General features: G+C 35.4%; 1 protein-coding gene across 6 annotated transcripts in view; it reads left to right on the forward strand.

Moving 5' to 3' along the window:
• LOC140155143 (calcium/calmodulin-dependent protein kinase kinase 1-like) overlaps window positions 1-21,185 on the forward strand; it is a 122,221-nt gene that overhangs the window by 93,025 nt on the left and 8,011 nt on the right. For 4 of the 6 annotated variants that reach the window (XM_072177868.1, XM_072177867.1, XM_072177865.1 and 1 more), the window contains 5 exons: window positions 8,534-8,713; window positions 9,290-9,363; window positions 10,212-10,299; window positions 12,941-13,069; window positions 18,838-18,891. In XM_072177868.1, the coding sequence (XP_072033969.1) occupies window positions 8,534-8,713; window positions 9,290-9,363; window positions 10,212-10,299; window positions 12,941-13,069; window positions 18,838-18,891 (525 nt within the window). Of the gene's footprint in view, window positions 1-8,533; window positions 8,714-9,289; window positions 9,364-10,211; window positions 10,300-12,940; window positions 13,070-15,320; window positions 15,440-18,837; window positions 18,892-21,185 lie in introns of all 6 variants that reach the window. The other 2 variants (XM_072177866.1, XM_072177864.1) reach the window with 2 other exon arrangements.

Consider the following 21,185-nt stretch of genomic DNA (forward strand, 5'->3'; position numbering starts at 1 on the left):
ATTTCAATACAAAAACTGATGTTTTTTATGACTTATACTATATTTCACAAGAGTCTCAAACATGGATTTGTCAGAGTAATTTATTTGTACATAATATTGAATTACCTACATTGGGTATAATGCATACATACAATTTGGGGTCAAATTTTAAGATATGATTGTTGAATGGAGGTTAATGAACTGTGCCACTGGAAATGAGATGACTGGGCTATTCCAGTTGAAATCCATACACCCCCCTGTGAAAGACATGACCTCAATCTCCCACACAGGGAGTGTAGATTCCAAATAAAATCGCCCATTTATAATGAAAGACAAAGATAAAAAGACTACTTTGCGTCTGACGTCATCTGTCAATCAAACTCCGAGCACTGTTTGTTTACAAGTGTTGTGATGATATGAGTTGCTGAACACGGCGGTAAAACCGGGCGCCTTATTGTTAATTTTGCACCTTTAAACATACAAACCATCTCAAAAGTTAGGTCTTTAAACTAGGAAACTTTCTTTGGTGAAGGCACCATGTCAACAATGCCTAGAAAAGTTGCTTTTTGCCTTGTAAGAGTACTTAATTTTTCGCCATTCACTGCTATTCCTTTTCTCCGATCGGCACCAGTCAGATGAATCAACCTTCCTTATACGTGCTATTAGTCAATCAAGGATCATAGAGAATTTGATTGACAGTGACGTCAAACGCAAACTAGTCTTTTTATCTTTGTCTTTCATTATAGGGAACCTTATTTGAAATTCGTACTCCCTGTGTTGAAGATTAAGGACATAGTCTTCCATATAGGGTTGTATTATAATAGATTTCAATTGGAAGAGCCCATTATGGCTCATAGTACTTCCAGCATTTTGCAGTATAACTGGCCATTGACCTTTAAGGTAAATCCCATAAGACTTTGCATTTGGACCCGTACATACATCACACCGATGCGCACATCGTTAGCGAGCATCCTTACCGTGCATTTCACAGTCATGAAGTGCACAGTAACGATGCAATTTGATATGCTGGCGTCAGCGTGTGGCGACATCAGGGATTCAAGCGCAAAGGCTTATGGGATTTACCAAAAGGTAAAGTACAAAATGAAACTGCAACAGGTTAAATTCTTTTTCACAGTGGTAAATGTCCAAATTGAAATTCTCCGACTTTGTCTTTATATTTGCTTGATTTTTATCTCATTGAAAACAAGTCTGAACTTTTGAGATGATGTTTGTGTAGATAAAGGTATGTTGATAGTAGTTGCAAAGTCAATAATGACTTTGATAGCACAAATCAACAGAGAACTTGTAATCAGATGATGTCGTTGAAACCTAGATATGACTTGTGAATGGTTGACGTAGGACGTATGATAAGTAGCCAAGTCGTTTTTGACGAGCCCCAGATTTGTATCGTATCAGGTCATGATGACGTCATTATAGGGTTGTTGTTGTTGGCTTGGAACAAGTGTTGACTCCCTAGAGCAGCTGTCCTGCTTTTGTTTGGATAATGACGGCTAATTAATCAATGCCCATGTATTGAAGGTGCTTCTCAGAATTGTACCTGGATAAACGTGGCTTTAAGTTTACTTACTGGGCAATACACGTTTTTGGTCATTTGTTGACAAGCTGATCAATCTTAAAACTAAAAATGTTCAGTTTTGATTTGTTTTGTTTTGTTTATTAAAGGTTAATTGACAAATGCAATAGCTTTTACAAGGAAAGTTATCATTATTAATGACACTTGGTTTTCATGACACTTGGTTTGTGTGGGTGTGTCAGGGTATTTGCAGTGTTCAGTGCATAAACTGTGCGAGTCGTAGTCCTAAGCAAGGACAATTTATCATCGCATGTATCAGGAACCAGTACTGTGCCTAGTAAGTTGAAAAACACATCTTGCTCTAAACACCCGGCACTAGCAATATCCTGTTTCTAGGAACGTATTACTTATGCATGCATGCATGCAATAAGCTTGATAGCCATTATGCTACCAATTCATCATTTGTAAAGACTGTGTGCATCTTCATTCTTACTGTATGTATGCTGAATCAACAGGGTAATGGATACACTTGAACTGAATTTGATCAAGGCAAGTGCTGAACCAAGAAAGGCAAGTGGGCCACAGGGAGAGTCATTTAAGTGGTACTATCCTACCATATGAAAAGGGCACAAGTGAAATTTTTGCCAAAATATTTGAGTTTTCACCTTACAGGAAGTTGGTATTGACCTATGACATATGAATGACGCAAATTTCAAACTGGTAATCCTAAATCCAAACTGTAAAAATTGTATATTTTTAACATACAAGTCAATGTAAAGTTAGCCTTTCAACAAGGCTTTGCCTGGAGCCCTGTAGTAGGAGCGCCATCTATCTTATTGTACTAACCCGTTTCACGCTCGCTGTTGTGGCTTCGGCGCCCCGCTCAACCCCCACTCGGTATAGATCGCGAGGTCTTTGACAAAGACTAATGTAAAGTCAGAGCAGTATTTGACCATTCAAGAAATACTTGATGTGTTAATTTTTTATGTGATATGACAGAAATGGCACCTCAATAGCTTTCAGTGAAGTTTCCATAATTGATGACTGCAGAATAAAAGTCTCAGTAGAATTCTATTCAGTTCATATGTGTTCCATAACTGAAGGTTGAAATTCAAATGCCCATTTTTCTCTCTGTTGAAATTGAATCTGGCATCACCAGAAGAGATTAGAGTTGAATTTAGGATTTGAATTAGAATTAGAGTTAGGATTATAAGACTAGATTTAGAATTAGGATTGGAGTGCCATCCAGTAATAGTGATAGCACAATACCCATAACAGGTGGGTGCTTCACACAAAATAATTTGTCCTATCCAATACTCCCACCCAGGGCAGAATTCACAAAGACCAATAAAGACTAATGCGAGAATCTGGAACCAGTGTGCAATTGCTTCACACACTCATAATGATGGAATGATCACTATATGACAACTTTTTTCTGTGTAACCACAACTGCAGTTCATATATGGACTGCCCAGTGCCAGAAATGGATAAGTGCAATAGCTGCCATGTGTAGATGAGTACAATATACTGTGTGTGCATTGTCAAATGTTCACAGGGCAGCTATTGCACTTACCCACTTCTGGCACTGAGCAGTCGATATTACATTTGTGTCATACTCTGGAAATAATGACACAGCAACAAAAAGATTTCTCGTGTGACCCTGGTGGTATATGAGTGACCATACTAGAGGAATCTATGTCTGCAGGTGGACAGGCAGGCAATGATCTAAATGCATAAATTTATCCTGTCCATCTATATGACCAGACAGGTGGTTATGGCTTAAATGATGAATATCGCTTTGAATGGTTGATGTAGCTATTATATTGTACGACATGACATATGTTCCTGTGCTTTATATGGATTATTAAGAAAACAACTTCCTTGCATTTTTAGTCAATATTTCTTGGAAAAGTGCATGTGAAGGGTTTTTTTTAAAATCAATTTTCAGTGTATGTTGTACTTACATGTCCAAACTTAGTGTTGGTATGATCATGCAGCATCTGAAATCCTGCTGATATTTTGGGAGCTGATAGACTTATTTCAGTATCTATAGTATTTATAGCAACAATAACATAATTATAGTATGTACCAAATATGATATATCCATCTAGCATAGGATGTTTGTTACATAAAACTTGGGAAATGTATTCCAAAAAACAGCCTCCTTTCCAGTGAGACGTGCCCCCCCTCCCTCCAAGTCCAAATTTGACAAATTCCATTGGGGAAATATTGACAAATGCCCCCCCCCCCCCCAACTGGATGACTGGTGCTTGTTGCTAAACATACTTCAGTTGGATATGGGTTGAAGCTATTTTTGTGCCATCGTGCAATCAATTAGTGGTTGATGTTTAAAGAAGTCATTCATATAAAAAATTGGACTCTGGACCATTGCTTGATGAAAAACTGCATCATGTTAGCAATGGAAGAAAGGTTGTTTGGTTTGATGATTAAGATAGGAAAAACATGTCAGTCCTCTGCATTCAAAATAATCATTTATCTTCTGACATCCTCAAGATGAGTATGTTTTGCTCCACATGTATATTTTCAGGTTTAAACCTGAATCCAGGTTTTCTTATTAAAATGTTCATGTTTTTATTTATTTTCAGCTCAATGGTAGCGTTTTGCTTAAAATGCTTTCTCATGTTTCTTTTTCGCTACTATAAAAAAATTAATAAAACGGCAATGCTTGTGCTTACGTCAATACACATAAAAGGTCATGGTCAGTATAAGTAGAGTATTTCAGGAAATTTGAATCGGATGCATCATAGTAACAACATGCGCATAATTTATTCTTTATTATCCTCGAGTTGGATGAGGAAGAAAATATTTTCATCCTTGCCCATGATTTGAACCAGGGTCCCCTGGGTTTGAACCATGGTCCCCTGTGTATTTGGCCCGCACTCTTACCCACTGAGCTTTCAAAGAGGGTTTCAAACGTATCTCTCCTGCTTCTTTAGTTACAAGCATTAAGAAGAAACAACAACATGCGTACAAATTACGAACATTTAAAAAAAAATCCAGGCTATTCATTATCATTACACTGTATCAAAAGCAGTATAAAGCTAAAGCAATGTTATAAAGATTCCTCTACAAAAACAAAGTTAAGCCCCTAGAGGAACCAGGTCAATTGAACACCCAAATCTCAAGATCAAAAATTACACAAGCTTTCTCTTATATTGGCGGATTAGTGCCAAGAGGCCCATTCACAGTAGCTGCCCTAAAGACATTTTGATCATTTCTGCATTTTATATTGTACACAATCTAAACATTTGACATCTGGCAGCTATTGCAGGCAGCACTTTCTTGCCCTATAAATCTGCAATAGCTGCCCTATAAACATTTTGATCATTTCTACATTCTATATTGTACACAGTCTAAATATTGACATCTGGCAGCAATTGCAGATAGAGCCACCTTACCCTCAACCCCTGATATCATTGCTGAAGACTTGGGATCTGCCTATTTCCTTATATTAAGAATGTTCCCATAGGGCTGCATTATGCTGGCTGTGAAATACTGATTAGTATATGACACTCACTCAATGAGTGGATACACACAGTGCAGATTTGATTTGACTAGAACCAAATGATGAGCGAGAGGCAATTGTACTTGATATTTTTATGATTAAAATGGTAGAATGGGGATATATATAGCGGAATATTCTTGCTGGTAGACATATAGAAACTTAGGTTAAGTCTAGGTGAATGATCTTGTTATTTGCTGTTTATCCTTGTAAAATGTGCGAGTAATGAGCATTTTGCTTACAGAAGAGCCTATGTGTTGTGATCTATCAGATTGAGAAAATACAGAAAAGCTGCTTTCAAAATTCAATTCCAGTGGTAAATGGTATTTTACTGCTTTACCATAAATAAACAGGCATATAGCCCTGTTGGGTATTTTCCCTTGTTATTTTTATAGTAATTGTTTATTTTTTAAATGTGGTGACAAGTTTATAAATCTAGAGCAGGAAATGTCTATTGGATTACAGCTACTTATCAGTACCTTCACCTTCCCTAGCTCTTATCCTTTAGCATATTTGTTTCTCTTCTTTCAACTATTTTATTTTCAAATTTTACTTGAAAATTCACTAAGTACATCTTGCTTATGTGTGGATAGCTTTATGCATCGACTATTTGCCTAAGACGGTTAGCTTTTTGAAACCCAGGGGAGAGTATGCTTTGTAATAGTTTTATTGCTCCGTACTTATGACAATATTTCAAAATTCATGTTTTTGATCCGAGAGTGGATCAGATTTTATTACTGTACATTTACGGAAAACCAAGCTTTGTCAGGGATTTTGTAAGCCAGCAAAATTTGAAAACATGTACGGTGGTTTATACTGAATTATGTTGGTACATGATACATCATATATTTTTTAATACATTATGTAATACTTATTGAACAGCGTATTACTGTGATGTGTGATATTCATTTATCCAAACCCCCATCTCACAATGTAAATAGATTGATGCAAACATGTATTTCATTACTTGAATAGGATATCTAACTCCTGTGATCTAAATTTTCTCCCAATCCCAGTGGAATACATGTATATAAATCATTACAACTGAGTATAAGAGTGAAATTGAAAAGCCTGTTTCATTATGATTAAGAAAATAACATGGAATATGAAATAGCTGTAGGAACACCGTAAAAAATAAATACAATTTACTGCAGTGTTTGCTTAGCATAACTAGGTTTCTAGATGCTTATTACATAATCATGTGGAACTAAATAGTTGGGAGGAATATACCCACCTGTTTATGGAAAAAATTTGCATCTGTCTTATCTTGTAGCTTGTAATCTGTCCTCCAGCTCAGATGCAATCTTTGTTACAAGTATAAATGCAAAGTGTAATAGAATAGTCACTTGTTATTCCCAGGGCTTATTGAAATTTCAATAATACCTACCTCATAGCTGGCTGTGATGAATTCATTAGATAAAACATAAGCTTTTGTGTGTGTTCATGAGATTGATGGCTTGGCTCACTATTTCTTGATTCATACCTTTTAGGATTGTCGGTTAATTTGAAAGGAAACTACACTTTGCATAATTTTTCTAGATTAAACACTGCAAATGCTTGACTAAATTTGATCAGACTGCTTACTTTGCCATATTACTGCATACAGTGTTCATTGTCTCTTGTGATATTTCCTTAAATTCCTGTTGATGTTAGTCAAACGAAAACGTTTTTTGGCTTGTAGATTTGTCTCTGGTTTTCAACGCTAATTTCAATTCCAAAATTTGCCAGGACTATGCCTGTTTTCTGAATTTTTGCCATATTACAATACATAATTTCTTTTTTATAAAATTTGTTAAAAAATACAAATGTATTTCTTCTGGTAGATGAGTGCTTATATTAGTCAAATGTTACAGCAAAGAAACAAGCAAATGTACTATTATCATTAACCATGACTATGATGCTTTACATGATAGGAAAGTGCATGAAATTGAAGTGCCCTATAGTTAGCTCACAGCATATGTAATATATTTATATATAGTGTGATATGCCCTATCATGTATCAATCGAAGCGGAAATACAAATGTAGTCCTCAATCAATTTAACAACATTGCTAACATGTGTGATATGAAGTTGCAAGCAAAACCTGAGCACATCACCTTCCTGATAGATACTAGGCTAGAACTGACAGCTAGCTTCACCCGGCTGCAGGTTGTTGAACCATGTGTAAACATATATGTATGAGAGCAGTTGCAGTTTAGAGCCATGGTGGAAAGCCAACATACTGATCAAGCAGTATAATGCAAACTGTATACATGTAGCTGGATGTTTTAGGGGTATTAAATTACTTTGAATTTTGCAGTTGTAAGCAGTTTTGCCATTTGATTTATTTGTGGTTTCAAAGACCTACATAAAAGAGTAGTGACTTATAGTGTGTTACACACATGCATAAACCACCTGCCTAAGCACACTTACAGGAAATCACTGACCACTATGGCCCATTTAGAAACATTCAGGGACTTGCAGCTAAGAAGCAACATACCCTGTACATGCCACAATAAACCATTGCATCCCGGATTGGCTTCCGGAGCTCTTGTATGGGTAACCAAGACAATAAGTAGTTGCCCTTTCCCAGGGGAGTTTCAAATTAATTATTGTTTCACAAAAACAAAACCAAACCAAACAGGGACTGTGCCAGGACTTAACTCACCTTATCGATATAGCCAACGTGACTACTTAACTTTACTACATTAAACCGTATAGGTCAACAATGCTTTATCCAGTCCGCTGTCCTGAAATACCCCCAAATAGTGTGCAACTGAATAAAAAAAAAAAATTTCCTGCTGTACAGTGTACACATCTCTTATGGGAGCAGAGGAAAATTGAATTCGGATTACAATCCATGATAAAATGGGCATTTATGTCTAGCCTGTCTGCAAATATTAAAGCACGACGCACCGTGTTTGGACAAAAATTATATGATGGTGAAGACATTCATCCTCTATTGCAAATACCAAGTATGTTGTAACGATATTTCAAAGCTAGACCGTGTTCGCTTTTTTATGAGGGGATGACACATTCTGTCTATTTTCAAATTTGCAGATTATGGAGTCCACCTGGACCCAAAGGTTGAGACCTAGAATTTGTTAACCATATGAGAAGGTGTGCCCACAAATCCAAAATAATTATGGGGCATCATTATTTTTCATATTTTTGCAGATTATGATGTGGAACCCATAATTTGAAATCTAATGGGAATGTGATATATGTGATGCGATCAAGCATAATCAGTCGGAACGCGCAAATATTGATTTTGAGATATAGCCAAACAAAGAAAATATTTCCTTTTGTTTCCTCCTGTTTTGGAAACTCTTTAATTGCTCATATCTTTGAAACTGGGTTTTCTGCAAAATACAGCTTTGTAAATGCTTTTTACTATCCTATAAGAAACTGACAATTTTATTTTTCAGAGGTCCGACTGATTTTGCTTGATCGCATAACATATAGTATATTTGTTCTAACCAGGCATTCTCATTGTACTATCTTTTGTTTCTTTTCAGATTGCTGACTTTGGTGTGAGTGATAGATTTGAAGGGATCGATGCCTTATTGTCAGATACAGTGGGTACACCTGCCTTCATGGCTCCTGAAACCTTACTAGAGAATTCCAATAAATATGGTGGTAGAGCGCTAGATATATGGGCAATGGGCATCACACTGTACTGCTTCATGTTTGGTCAGGTAAGATCAGTCTTAGTTTGTGAACTATAATGGTAATGGATATGTATAAAAATATTGATCTTATTAAAATAATTTGTAAGTGAACTCAGATAGTCATTTTATTTTAAGTTAATGTTATGTATTACTATTAGACACAGGAAAGATGTCTGTGAAAGATTAATAGTGATTTTGTTGCACCTATCGTTTGTATTAGAAAAACTATGTTACATGTATGTACTTTTACAAAAGTAACTTTTAATTACTGCCAAATGTGGATATTGTACAAAACTATAAAATTTCAGATGTATACATTGATATGTTAAATGACATTACGTTGTACACAACGTCCAAGGCTGAATGTCTGAATTTAACAGTTGAAGATATACTTTCTCCATGATGTCCAAGATTGGACAGCAGGATGGAGTTCAGCATCCATGTTTGGGGTGACAGTCTACCCACATGCACACCCCCTCACAAGACCCTCTTAATCCAGTAATGAAATGTACATATAGGATTTTGATTGGTAACAGGTGGTTATAACTCTGGCCCAAGACATTTCTTAATTATTTTCTCATGATTTGATGTTACGTTTTACAGGTACCATTCCAAGACGACTTCATCCTTGGCCTTCATGCTAAAATCCGCAATGAACAACTGACTTTCCCCAAAAAGTAAGTGCTTCCATTTCAAAATTGACACTTAGGAATATGTAATTGTATTTCGGAATTTGATGTTGTGAAAATGAAGAGGCATTTAATCTGTAAACATATTATGTCTTGTCTCTAACGCCATGTTGGATTTCGCAGTGGCGTGTTCGAGTCAGTGTTTTTGCACAGTTGCATCACCAGCATATGGACAAATCACACTTCTACGTCTGGTATACGCCCCGCAGGATTAGGTTAGCATGTGTGATTTGAACCTGCCACTTCAAAAAATCCAACATGGCATTTACTCTCAACTTGAGACAAGACAGACTATAGTAAATAATTAAATTCTTGCCGGCCTTTCATCTGCTCCTAATGTATTCACTCCTCATTCGCGTTCCAACTCAAGATGTAACCATTCCCGAGCTCTTTACCCACCTTTCAGCCGCCTCACACTTTGTCAAAGAAGTTTCTTCCACCTTGGTCCTATGTTATGGAATGCGCTGCCAGAAAATGTTGTCTGTTGTCCCACCTTGTCCGCTTTCAGGGCTGCAGTTAAAACCCTCCAATAGTTGTCTTTTTTATCTTGTTTTTGCTTTTCAGTTTATTTTTGTTCGCTTTGTATGTAGGGCTTCCCTAAAGAGCACTATTGGGTATTGCCTGTGCTTTTTGCCAAATGTTATAAATAAATAAATAAATATGTATATCAGAACAAGGCAATTTGTATATGCACTGATTCTCTCTATAGCTTTCACCATAACAAATTCAAAACTCAGGTTCACTTAGGACTGTTGTGTCAAAAGCCACCATCAAGTACACTGTGATACATGCTTGTAACCCAAAGTTATTATTTATGATACATCATTTATTTGCAGTGTTGAAATATCTGAGGACTTAAAGGATCTGATTCTGCGGACGCTAGAAAAAGATCCAGAAACAAGGATCAAATTGCCAGAGATCAAAGTAAGTGTAACCATATCTGAGAAGAATTCAGATGCAGAGTGTGATATATCCAAAGGACCTTGTGTAATTTTGTATAAAATGATTATTATGTTATTTCATAGTGAGATACTTTTATAATCGCTAATTAACTGTTATAAAAGTATTATGTGAATATGGTAATCATTTATGTGGCCATCATAAGTAATGTAATAGCTGCCAATTGCAATATTTCAATTAATTTATTTAGTTTTGATCAATAACACATGAAGAACACCAACTGCATGTGAAAGTGATATCTTGGGTTAGCTTAGTGGCCATCAGGAAAGTAATGCAGGACATATTCAATTTACAATGAGAGGCATTGCTGCTAACAATAAGTGTTTTACATAAGGCAGCTATTACATTCTCCTTCATTTATGACGGTCTTGCACTCTGCCCACAGTATGAACACCCCATGTCCATTTAGGAACAGAAGAAATAGTGCACTACAATATGAAATTGTACTGTGAACAAAAACAACACAAGGCAGCACAGAGTTTATATCACATTTTACGCCTGCAATCTTCAAATGTTTGCCAAACTAGTGTTTCCTTACACCAATTACATAACTCCTAGATAAATGGTAATTTCAATTCCCAATTGATTTAAAAATCAGCAGGGGAAACAGTATCTTGCAAATGAGATAGTATGATGCATGATTCCACAAGATACACCACTATTTTTGCTTAATGTTAAAAATGATAATAAGAAAGTAAACTCAAAAACCCTACTATTTTGATCATTTCTCAAACGTTTTTCTCATTTTCACTTGCAAATCGAGATCATATCATGATAGCACAGTCTTACTAAACCATGTTAGTTTGTACCTCTTTTTAATTTGAATATCTAATGCTATTTTAATTTTGAATTGCAAATAATCACATATACCAGTTTCATATGCACACAATTAATGAACTCTATTCATAACATTATATGTGTAATGAGACTCGTAAATTGTGTGTATTTTGCTGGCCAAACTCAAGTGTTGCTGCACCAGATATTACTATGTACAAACACACTACCCGGTGGTAAATCAACCATAATGGAAGGGTGGGCGGTATGTGTGTGGGTGGAATTATTTGTTCTTTATTGGGCCACTCTAATGAATTTTAACTAATTAGTGAAAGTGTCTTCGCCACACCATTAATCTATGTCAGTGAAGTGTGTACATAAACATTGATATGTTATGTTAACTGGCAATTATGTGAAACAAAGAGTGAATTAAATGTCAACAGTGCCTTGTGCATTTCATTATGATCAATATGTGTTTTGTAATAAATTAGTAGGTGTAAAAATTGTGTTAGCAGGTTGGAAATCAATATGTAATATGTGATTGTGTAAACATAAAAATGAAGTGAACTGAAACAAAATTGGCCTCATTCTGCTTGATTAATCACCTGTGGATCTCATATTAAAGATTAGCAGGATTTTAACACTTTCTTTAAAGCAATCCATTTGCACATTATTTAACTGTGTTCAAACATTGTCAGTCTATGCAGTTATGGAATTGGTCAATTTAAACTGTTATTTAGCCCAGCCGTTTGTACTTTCAGGATTATGCTATTTATATTGATGTCTTGGAAAACAGAGGCAATAATAGAAATAACTCTCATATAAAAGCATAGCTTAACAGGAGTTCATCTCTCAAGACAGATCTCATCACTCTAGTATGTGCGAAATTGAGAAAAGAACAAGCAAAAAACATTTCAGTCATTTTCACACAAAATATTGTAACTCACTCAAAAAGCTATAAAATGGCAAATAGGCACTCATGTAGTTTGTGTCTATTAGAGCATTTAAAAATTTCCCTGTTAATGATTAGCTGCCCAGTAGCGGTGAATTTGTTATTTTTATTGAGATATGCTCTATGAAAAGACCAGATGATGCTGACCCGCCAGTCACACCATTATGAGGTTGCTAAATGTCACAAGCACGAATGCATAAATAACAAATTAATTTCCAATTTCTCTCTGGCATGTGCATTCAAGGGGAACCGTGTGTCTCCGTTATTCTTCAGCAAAAAGTCTCGCTGCTATTGGCAGGGGACTTCAATTTCTTTTGAGCAAAATTAATCTGTTGGCCAGTATACTCTGGAAATTGGTTCTCAATAAAAAACACTAATTGATATAGTATGACATTGTATCAGATCCACGAGGGCCTACTCTACAGAGTTATTGGCACCATCAAAGACAAATATTTCATGACCAAATTTCAGTAAGGTATATTTATGCTGTCAACAGTGTTCCTGCTGAGGTCATATGGCGTATGATTTATGCAGGACTTGACAGAATTAATGCAAATCCTTCCAGGAAGAAAAAGGAGAAAGAAAAAGGGCCCAAAATCTCAATAGAATGGTTAAAGGAAGGTGATGTGATATATTTGGAAATGGAATTCTTTAAAATTGATGTATAACATAAAATGTTGTCCCTTTTAAGCATTCATGCAAAAAGAACACATAAATGTTTCTTGTAAATGCGACTTTTTCCTTATGGAATTACTGACATTGAGGCTGTCAATCAGGTTACCCACCTTTAAATTGGCCCAACAACAAAATCCTCAGCAAGAACCCTGGCTGTCAATATTCTTTTTAAATGAATGATGTGATATTTCTGTATTATTACAGGAGCACCCATGGGTGTCCCGAGATGGCACAGAACCTCTGCCGGCAGAGGAGGAACACTGTACTGTGGTTGAAGTATCTCAGGATGAGGTGGATACGTGTGTGAAGATGCTACCCAAGATTGAAACACTGGTAGGTGATCCTCACCATGCATGGACAAGTATAATATGGAAACTGTACACAAAAGGAGTTGTTACACTTACCTAAGAAGCAATTTCTTGAACAGATAAACACACAATGAGGATTGCAAAGGGCTTCACAGATGGGGAAATTTTGTTCTACGTATTATGATATCTTACTTAATGTAATAGTTCTTGATTTGAACAAGACAGGTTAATTTATAGGCATGAATAAAGGTAAGATTTCAAATTGATAAATTTAGATTTTTGTTCCTACAAAGGTCTTTCCTGCCACTTTTGAAATGGGAGCATTGCAGTGTGATTGTTTAAAAGGCTTTGTACTGTTGTCATTATAGATATATATGATGGATTGAAGGAACTTTTGTTGAAATGTCATTTTTGAAATTCTACCCTTTGTCTTTCCAGTAAATGTAAATTGAAGGAATCAATTTACATTGTGATAACTAAGATATTAAACTAGGCAGACAAAATTCAATTCATCAAGTGAATTCTTTGTATTATTATGTGTTAATTGCTTCAAGAAATTGATACTCTTTCAGGTGTAATGATACCTTTTGTGACAGTTTAGTCTAGGGTATGTTTACACAACATGTAAATATGTATAAAACCTCACATGGTTCATTGTAATTATATTGACCAGTATATCATCAAATGGAAGTAGAGTAAAGCATCGTAGAAAGGTTTATTGTACAGATAAATTACAAAGATAAATGTCCCATCATCTGATGATATTGCCCATGGTGTATACATCTATGTGGTGGTCATTCTCATAGGACAATATCTATGTGGTGGTCACGATGTACATAGGACAACATCTATGTGGTGGTCATTCTCATAGGACAACATGTGGCATCTGTGTAGTGGTCACGTACATAGGACAACATCTATTGGTCTTGTTCATAGGACAATTTGTTATGTCATGTTTAGAACATGCACTTGTACAAAGATCATGTGTATATCATAATATATATACATGTTGTTTATGTACATATTGTACAGTTATTTTAGTCCTTGTAGATACATAAACCACAAAATGGCAGACATTACTTTAGAATGTTTGTGTGTGTATAATTGTATGTGTGATGGTGTAAGAGAGTGAGAGATAGCGGAAAGGAGAGAGAACATTATTAATATACATGTCTGACAGTAATTACCACATAAAACGTAGCATTTCTATAAGCTTGTCCAATGTGTAAAATTAATTCAAGTGTATTTGACATTTAGTTACCAAATCTCAATGAATGGCATTACTTTTTAAAAACCATTAAGTTGATAAAAAGAAAGACATCTTTTGTTTGGATTTTAAATCAAAAACTACGAGACTATAGATATCAATTTAGGTGGCCGTAATTCTGAAAATAACAGTAGATTGTTTTATCAAGTAGGCTATGTCGTTATTATGGGAAAGCTTTATTATAAGTTGTTATTTGTAGCAAAGAAAATTTTAAAAACCAATACTTGGTATTAAAGCTTGTCTTCAAAAATGTATGAAATTTAAAGGAAAGCCTGGTGGTAAGTATATTCTGATGGCCATAAACTTAATCTACTATCTTCCGTTAAATGAAGAAACTAGCAAGTGGATAAGAGCATGCATCAATTGTATGATAGAATAAAGAACACCAATGAAAATAGTTCTTATTCCATTATGGCAGTTGATGCATGCTCAACATAAATGAATGATTCATATATGTGATTTTTCAACATTACACTTCAACTTTCACATGGGTAGCTTACTCAATATAGTGTAGTAAATCAAGACATATTGGAAAATATGATGCGCTGATTGGTGAGTAAATTTGCCTGCCAAATATGAGTACGGTGTAGCCGCAAATTTTCAGCAGACTGCAGAAAAAAAGTGATATGTCTTGTGTAGCTTAAAACATGCAGATTTGATTTTCATGCAGAACATTATAGTGGTTAAAATAGTACTGTATGAATAGATTGATGGGTGGGTGTGGGGTTGTAACCTTTTATGAAGTTAATATATATTTTGAAGTGAGTAGGGCTCAAAAAAATATACGGAAAGTAAAAAAAAATGAGGAAAAAATATATGGGAGGGCTACTTTTGGAGAAACTAGAAAAAGAGCTTTGTACTGGGAAAAGGTATTTGAGCCTTGATTTGAGGTACTTGAAGATTGTTTTATTGTAAAATCATATGTAGAGAAACACTACATTTATCTTAATACATATAGAAGTAGCATATAGCAATATATTACAATGCAATAACCCATTTACATCTACAGATTCTAGTCAAGAATATGCTGAAGACCAAGTCTTTCCAGAATCCATATAGCAAAACGGAAGCCAGCAAGCCTACGATTACAACTCCTGGCAACCGACGTGTCTTAATAGCCCCTATCAGGTACCTAGTGCACCCACCCAACCACTAGCCCATATGCCACACATGTGTGACGACCACCATAAGTCAAGTTTCCTCTTCTTTATCTTAGTCCATGATCAGTACAGGAGTGAAACCAACCCATGTGTATCTAGTCAGTTGCCTTTGTGGAGATGACTTTATACAGGATAGCTTAATAGCTTATTTTGCTTTTGTGATATGGGAAATAGATTTTATGATTGGTAAGTTTTGAGGGTGGATCAAAATTTAATCAATCATAAACATGTCAACTAGGAACAAGTGTGTTTGTAAACTTGTTGTAATATTCCCATGGAACAACAAAATTCCCAGGAATATAATCCAAATTGCTTAGCATAATGTACATATTTCTAAAGTTTGCTTTTTGAAAAAGTTTCGTTATGAAAAGTATTTCCCCATAAGTATACTAAAATCAGAATCAAGTTAATTACAATTTAATTCAAAATTTGTTGTGTAAAAATATTCCGTTTTGCAAATTATTTTTAAGCCACAGTGAGCACTCACAAAAGCAAAATGAGCTATTCCACACCAAGCTTCATCGTGCACTTACAAACACTGCTTTCACTTCTAGACGTATATTTATAATACTGTTTTTTTGCTTTGCTTCGCTATATAGCTGTGTGTGTGTGCCCTCTGCATCAATCAACCAGCACTCCAGTCTGTCATTAGCGTAATCAATTAGTCTTTTCCTGACAATGTGTCTGTGTGGTATCGTAGTGTGATCTTCTGTAAAATAAATGTGGTAACTTAACCCTGGTACTGTACTCTCTGTAATCCTGGTACCGTATTATAATCTGTGTATACTTCCATCAAGCTTTATAAGCCATTGCTTTGTCCATTGGCATATATAATCGTGCATTGATGAGACTTGTACATGTTTCTCTGTGTAACTGTGGTATTTGGAGTATAGAAGTCTTGGATGATTTTTGTGACGTATGTGGTGTCCAAATAATTTTCTTGTTAGACTCTCTTTTGCATAAGACAGAATTTGAATCAATTGCATAATGCATATATTCTCTTATTCTATCTTATGCAGAAGGTCAAGTCAACTATTTATAGTTCTCAAGATGTTTTCCTTTCAGCTCAAGTTATTCAAGTCTGTCATGAAATAAAACAATAAATTAAAGCAAATTTCAAGCATTGTCTTGTACGATATCATTCAAATTTATTCGGCTTATATAAGGCAGAAAAAATAAGACTCATAACACTATGTATTGATATAAAATGGCATACACGCAGTTGGGCGCAATGCTTACACCAGTTGTGTGTTGTCTAATGTGTGACAGGCACACGCTTATGTGAATTTATATGAGCGTGAGTTGGGACTTTATTGAGACTTGTGCAGTAACAAAAGCCGAATATTTTCCACCTTATGTTATCAGGGTCTAGTGATTGGAGATACTCTGTACATCTTGTTATTTGCAAATGACAAAAATGACTATTTGTAATCTTTTTGTTGTTTTATTTCATCTTGAAATGACAACTTTCTCTTACAGGCTGACAACATCCTTTCTCAAGAACTAATTAATATTTTCCTGTGTTTTCTCATTTTCACTGTCTTTAGTGTTACATCCACAAAATTATACCATTTTAGCCAGTAGCAGTTGGTAAAAGGTCACAAACAGGAAATATTTAACAATTCTATATAAAGTACAAAATGATAATCGCGATTATGCTTCCACTATAATAGCCAAATAGTTCAAGGCCATACCTTGGCAGTAAATTGATTTGTAAGAAGCATAATGTTGGTGAAAAAACTATGTTCTAATCCAAGTGAAGAAACAATCCAAAAAGACTCTTGTAACCCCAGTATTTTTTAGGTAACGATCTTAGGATGTTTTGAGTACAAAAGTTCATACAACAACAACTTGAGGTCAAATTGTGAACTGTGATGTTGAATGAGGTTGGAATTGAGGCCATTTAGGTTGACAGTGTTGCAGAACTGTATGTGGAATATTTAAATTGTAACAAAATATTAAAAATTAATAGAAATGACAGGGCCATTATACTTCACCATGTCAATACTAGGCATAAAAGTACATGTAGAGATCATAATAAAAGATGTGAACCCGAGGAGAAATTAAAAAATATAAACGGGTAAAAACCAACAGGAATCAATCCAGGGGAATCCTCTCTGTGGTAGATCTTTAGTCAGTGAAATGGCACATGGTTTCATCTCTGAGCCAGATATCTGGAGAATCAGGATCGATTCTCACTGGTAATGCTATACCAGTTCACCCAAGCTTGTTTACATGAATATAAAAAAAATACTTTTGAATAGAGAGTTTCAACTTGATGAAAACACCTAGACAATGAATTACACAAAAGTAAAAATAAATGTCAGTTTTTGTCACCTTTTTTGTTTCAAATCATCATATTACACATTGAGTCAAATTACTGTTTATCTTGATAAATTGCACCAATTCAGATTCACTGGTAACTAAATGGGACTATTCCAGTTGAAATCCCTACACCTCTATGGAAGACACAACCTTATCCTCCTACACAGGGGGTGTATATTTCAAATGGAGTGGATTAAGGTTATGTCTTCCGTAGGGGGTGTATGGATTTCAACTGAATTGTCACTTCCCAATCTTTTATTTGTTCTGTTGTTTTCAATCTCAAAAATTACTTTTACACCCTGATTTTTCACGAAGCACTCTGCACAAGTTAATATGTTGAAACAAAGGTATACTGAAAAACATTTGTATTGATCATACACTTTTTCATCACTGTAAGATATAAATATTGCTTTTCTACAGGTGTGTCCCCATTAAGATTGACTGACTTCATATCTGACTATATTCATGATAACTTCTTTTAAGGTGGATAGATTTTTTCCATGCAACATGATTTGATCCACTCATAGCGAAAGTTGAGTAATTCAAATATTGCCCACACATCCTCCTAAATCTACTTAAAATAGAAACCAAACTGGAGAATATTTTTGTTTTCTGAAAATGTGTTCATGCTTTTTGTTTTTCCGCAAGATTTGCACACTTCAAACAGTGCACAGGAAGAGAAAAATGTGGAAATTCCGGTCTATGTAGAAATCTCTGTATAGATAAATGTGATATTAGCATTAAGATCAGACATATTTGAAATATTTCTGAAAAAAAAACTTGAAAATTTTAAAGGTACCGTGTCCAGTGGCGGAATACTTTCAATCATTCTTCATCCACTCCAGATTCCTTCAGTTGCCACGTATAGGGACTAGAATCCTCCCCCACTCTTGAGGGAAGAGAGCATCATTAAATGTATAATTTCATCTGATTAATTCTTTTAGCCATGACAGGTCAGATCATGTTGCAATTATATTTCCCTCCTCACCCTCCATTGTGAAGGGATATTAATGATGATTTTTACATTGGGTATTACAATAGATGTTCCACTTCCAAGATGCCTTGAGGGCGCGGCTCTTTAATATGGACATCGATGTAAGTTGACATCATCCTGATTCTCCTTCTTAACACCTGACATGCGGTTTTCTACCCAAGACTAAAATATGACCCACCAGATGTGTGCTTGTTTGCCTGCACCAAGGATTTAACTTGATTTGAATAAGATGGGATCATGTGTGTGTTATACATGCATGTATGCATTAATGTTGTGTGCCTGTTTTTGTATATATACAATAAATTGGATACTTATATAAGATTGTAATTAATTTGTCCTATATCCCACCAACGGGAAAGTGGGAAGCCTACTTGGCATGATTGATTTTCTGAAGAGTTTTGCATTTGCCCATAAGCGGGGTTTGGTAAATTGCAATCACTTATGCATTCACTTTACTCCAAACATAGGCTCATGAATGCAAAAATGAAAACAATATTATATCAGCATGATCCTGAAATTGCCATCATGTGACATCAGTATGTCCTCCAAGGTTCAAAGATTTAATGGTTGGGCAAAGGAATCTTTTAAGGTTTGATTGGACCAATGTTCCTTCAAAAGATGTATGAATCATCTGGAACAAATCTTGACTACTAAATCAACATTATGTACTTTGAAAGGCAGATTGAAATGGAATAAGAGATGTCTCTAATTGTGACTAAATTTTCAATCTGAGAAGCGGGTCAAGATTGCAAAATCATTGGCATGTATTGATGGGTTAAATTGGTTTCATTGAATTTGCAAATTAAAGGAGATCACTACAAGGACGTCACTGTTCTTGCATAATCCTTCAAGAATACTTTCAGCTGAGGTTAAAAACTATGTAGCGAGGCCGAAGGCTCGGCCTTCGTCTTTGCAGCTCGGTTTCACAGAGCCTGCTTGGCTTTGCCGATCTCAACTCAGCCTTCAGCCTCGCTGCACGGCAAAGCCGAGCCTTCCTGCCCCCATAGCCACGGTCCTTCTTAAAGGATTATTCTTGCACCTAATTGAGTTGATATGGACCTGAATAAACGATATCCTAACCAGCACTCACCTTAATCATATTGAACTTTTGTTTTATACTAATTGCAAAATCACCAATATGTATTGAAGGGTTAACTAAGTTTCACTGAATTTGCAAATTAAAGGACATCACTACAAGGATATCATCACTGTTCTTGCACCTAATAGAGTTGATATGGACCTGAATAAACAACATCCTAACCAGCACTCACGTTAATCATATTGAACTTTTATTTTTTATTAACTCCACAGTTTTTATTGATTTTGTTTGTTTTTGGGTCGGATCAAGGGTGACATTTATCACATATTTTACGCACACCCACTTTATATTCATTCACCCAGGATCTTGTTTGATTGATACTCCGACTCCATTCGGTGACTCACATACTATTGTGAGGTGGCAAACATAGAGCCACTTGCAAATGGAAGATTTAAATCAGTGACCCCAGCTTGCAATTGCCAACATTTTGAGTTAATTAATAAACATTTAGGAAACAATATTGCTATTTGAATATTTGAATTCAAATATTTAATTAAAAAAAGGAACAAAGCAAACACCAGGTGGAAGTTAATGAATTTGCAATCAAATAGGTTCTGATTACCCAACATGTGTGTGCTGCAGTTTGTGCTTATTCTGCACAAGGTAATTGACAACATTATTTAAAGAGGCAGTTAAAGCACGGTGGTAAGCTTTGAATTAATTGTACTTTTAATGGATATAACAAGAGAAGGGAGACATTGCCATGTTTATTTGTTGGTCATATTTTAATTCACTTTTTGGTGAATTCCAAAAGCCTTTACAATTGAATCCCTGATGATGTATTATTGATGTGCACATCTTTACTGCGCAATACTGCGAAATTCAACGTGCGAAATGACGCTTTGCGCATCAGTGAAACATCATGGTTTCAATTGCGAAGTCTTTCAGGATTTACCGAAATGGTGTATGTGGAAATAATGTACCATAAGGTATATGGAAATGAGGAGAATGTATCTTCTCCCATTCAATATCCTTGAAACTCCCTTAAACGTTACTAGTTCTTAAATAGCAGGTGCAGCCACTTTCCACATTTCTACAAGTCATTTTTTAGACTCATCGATAAACATTCAACTAAGAACATCTGCCAACTATCATATCAGTGGTTTGTTTCACATGTTCTTGAGTGATTTTGAACCTGCAAATGCCTGTATGCTGAGACATATTGGGCTATTCCAGTTGAAATCCACTCTCTATAGAAGACATGCCCTTAATCTTCCACACGGGGTGTAGATTTCAAATGGAGTCACTCATTCAGGTAACCACATTTTAAATTCACACTCATTGTGTGGAAGATTA

Source organism: Amphiura filiformis, chromosome 6, assembly GCF_039555335.1.
Source record: "Amphiura filiformis chromosome 6, Afil_fr2py, whole genome shotgun sequence".
NCBI classification, from domain to species: domain Eukaryota; kingdom Metazoa; phylum Echinodermata; class Ophiuroidea; order Amphilepidida; family Amphiuridae; genus Amphiura; species Amphiura filiformis.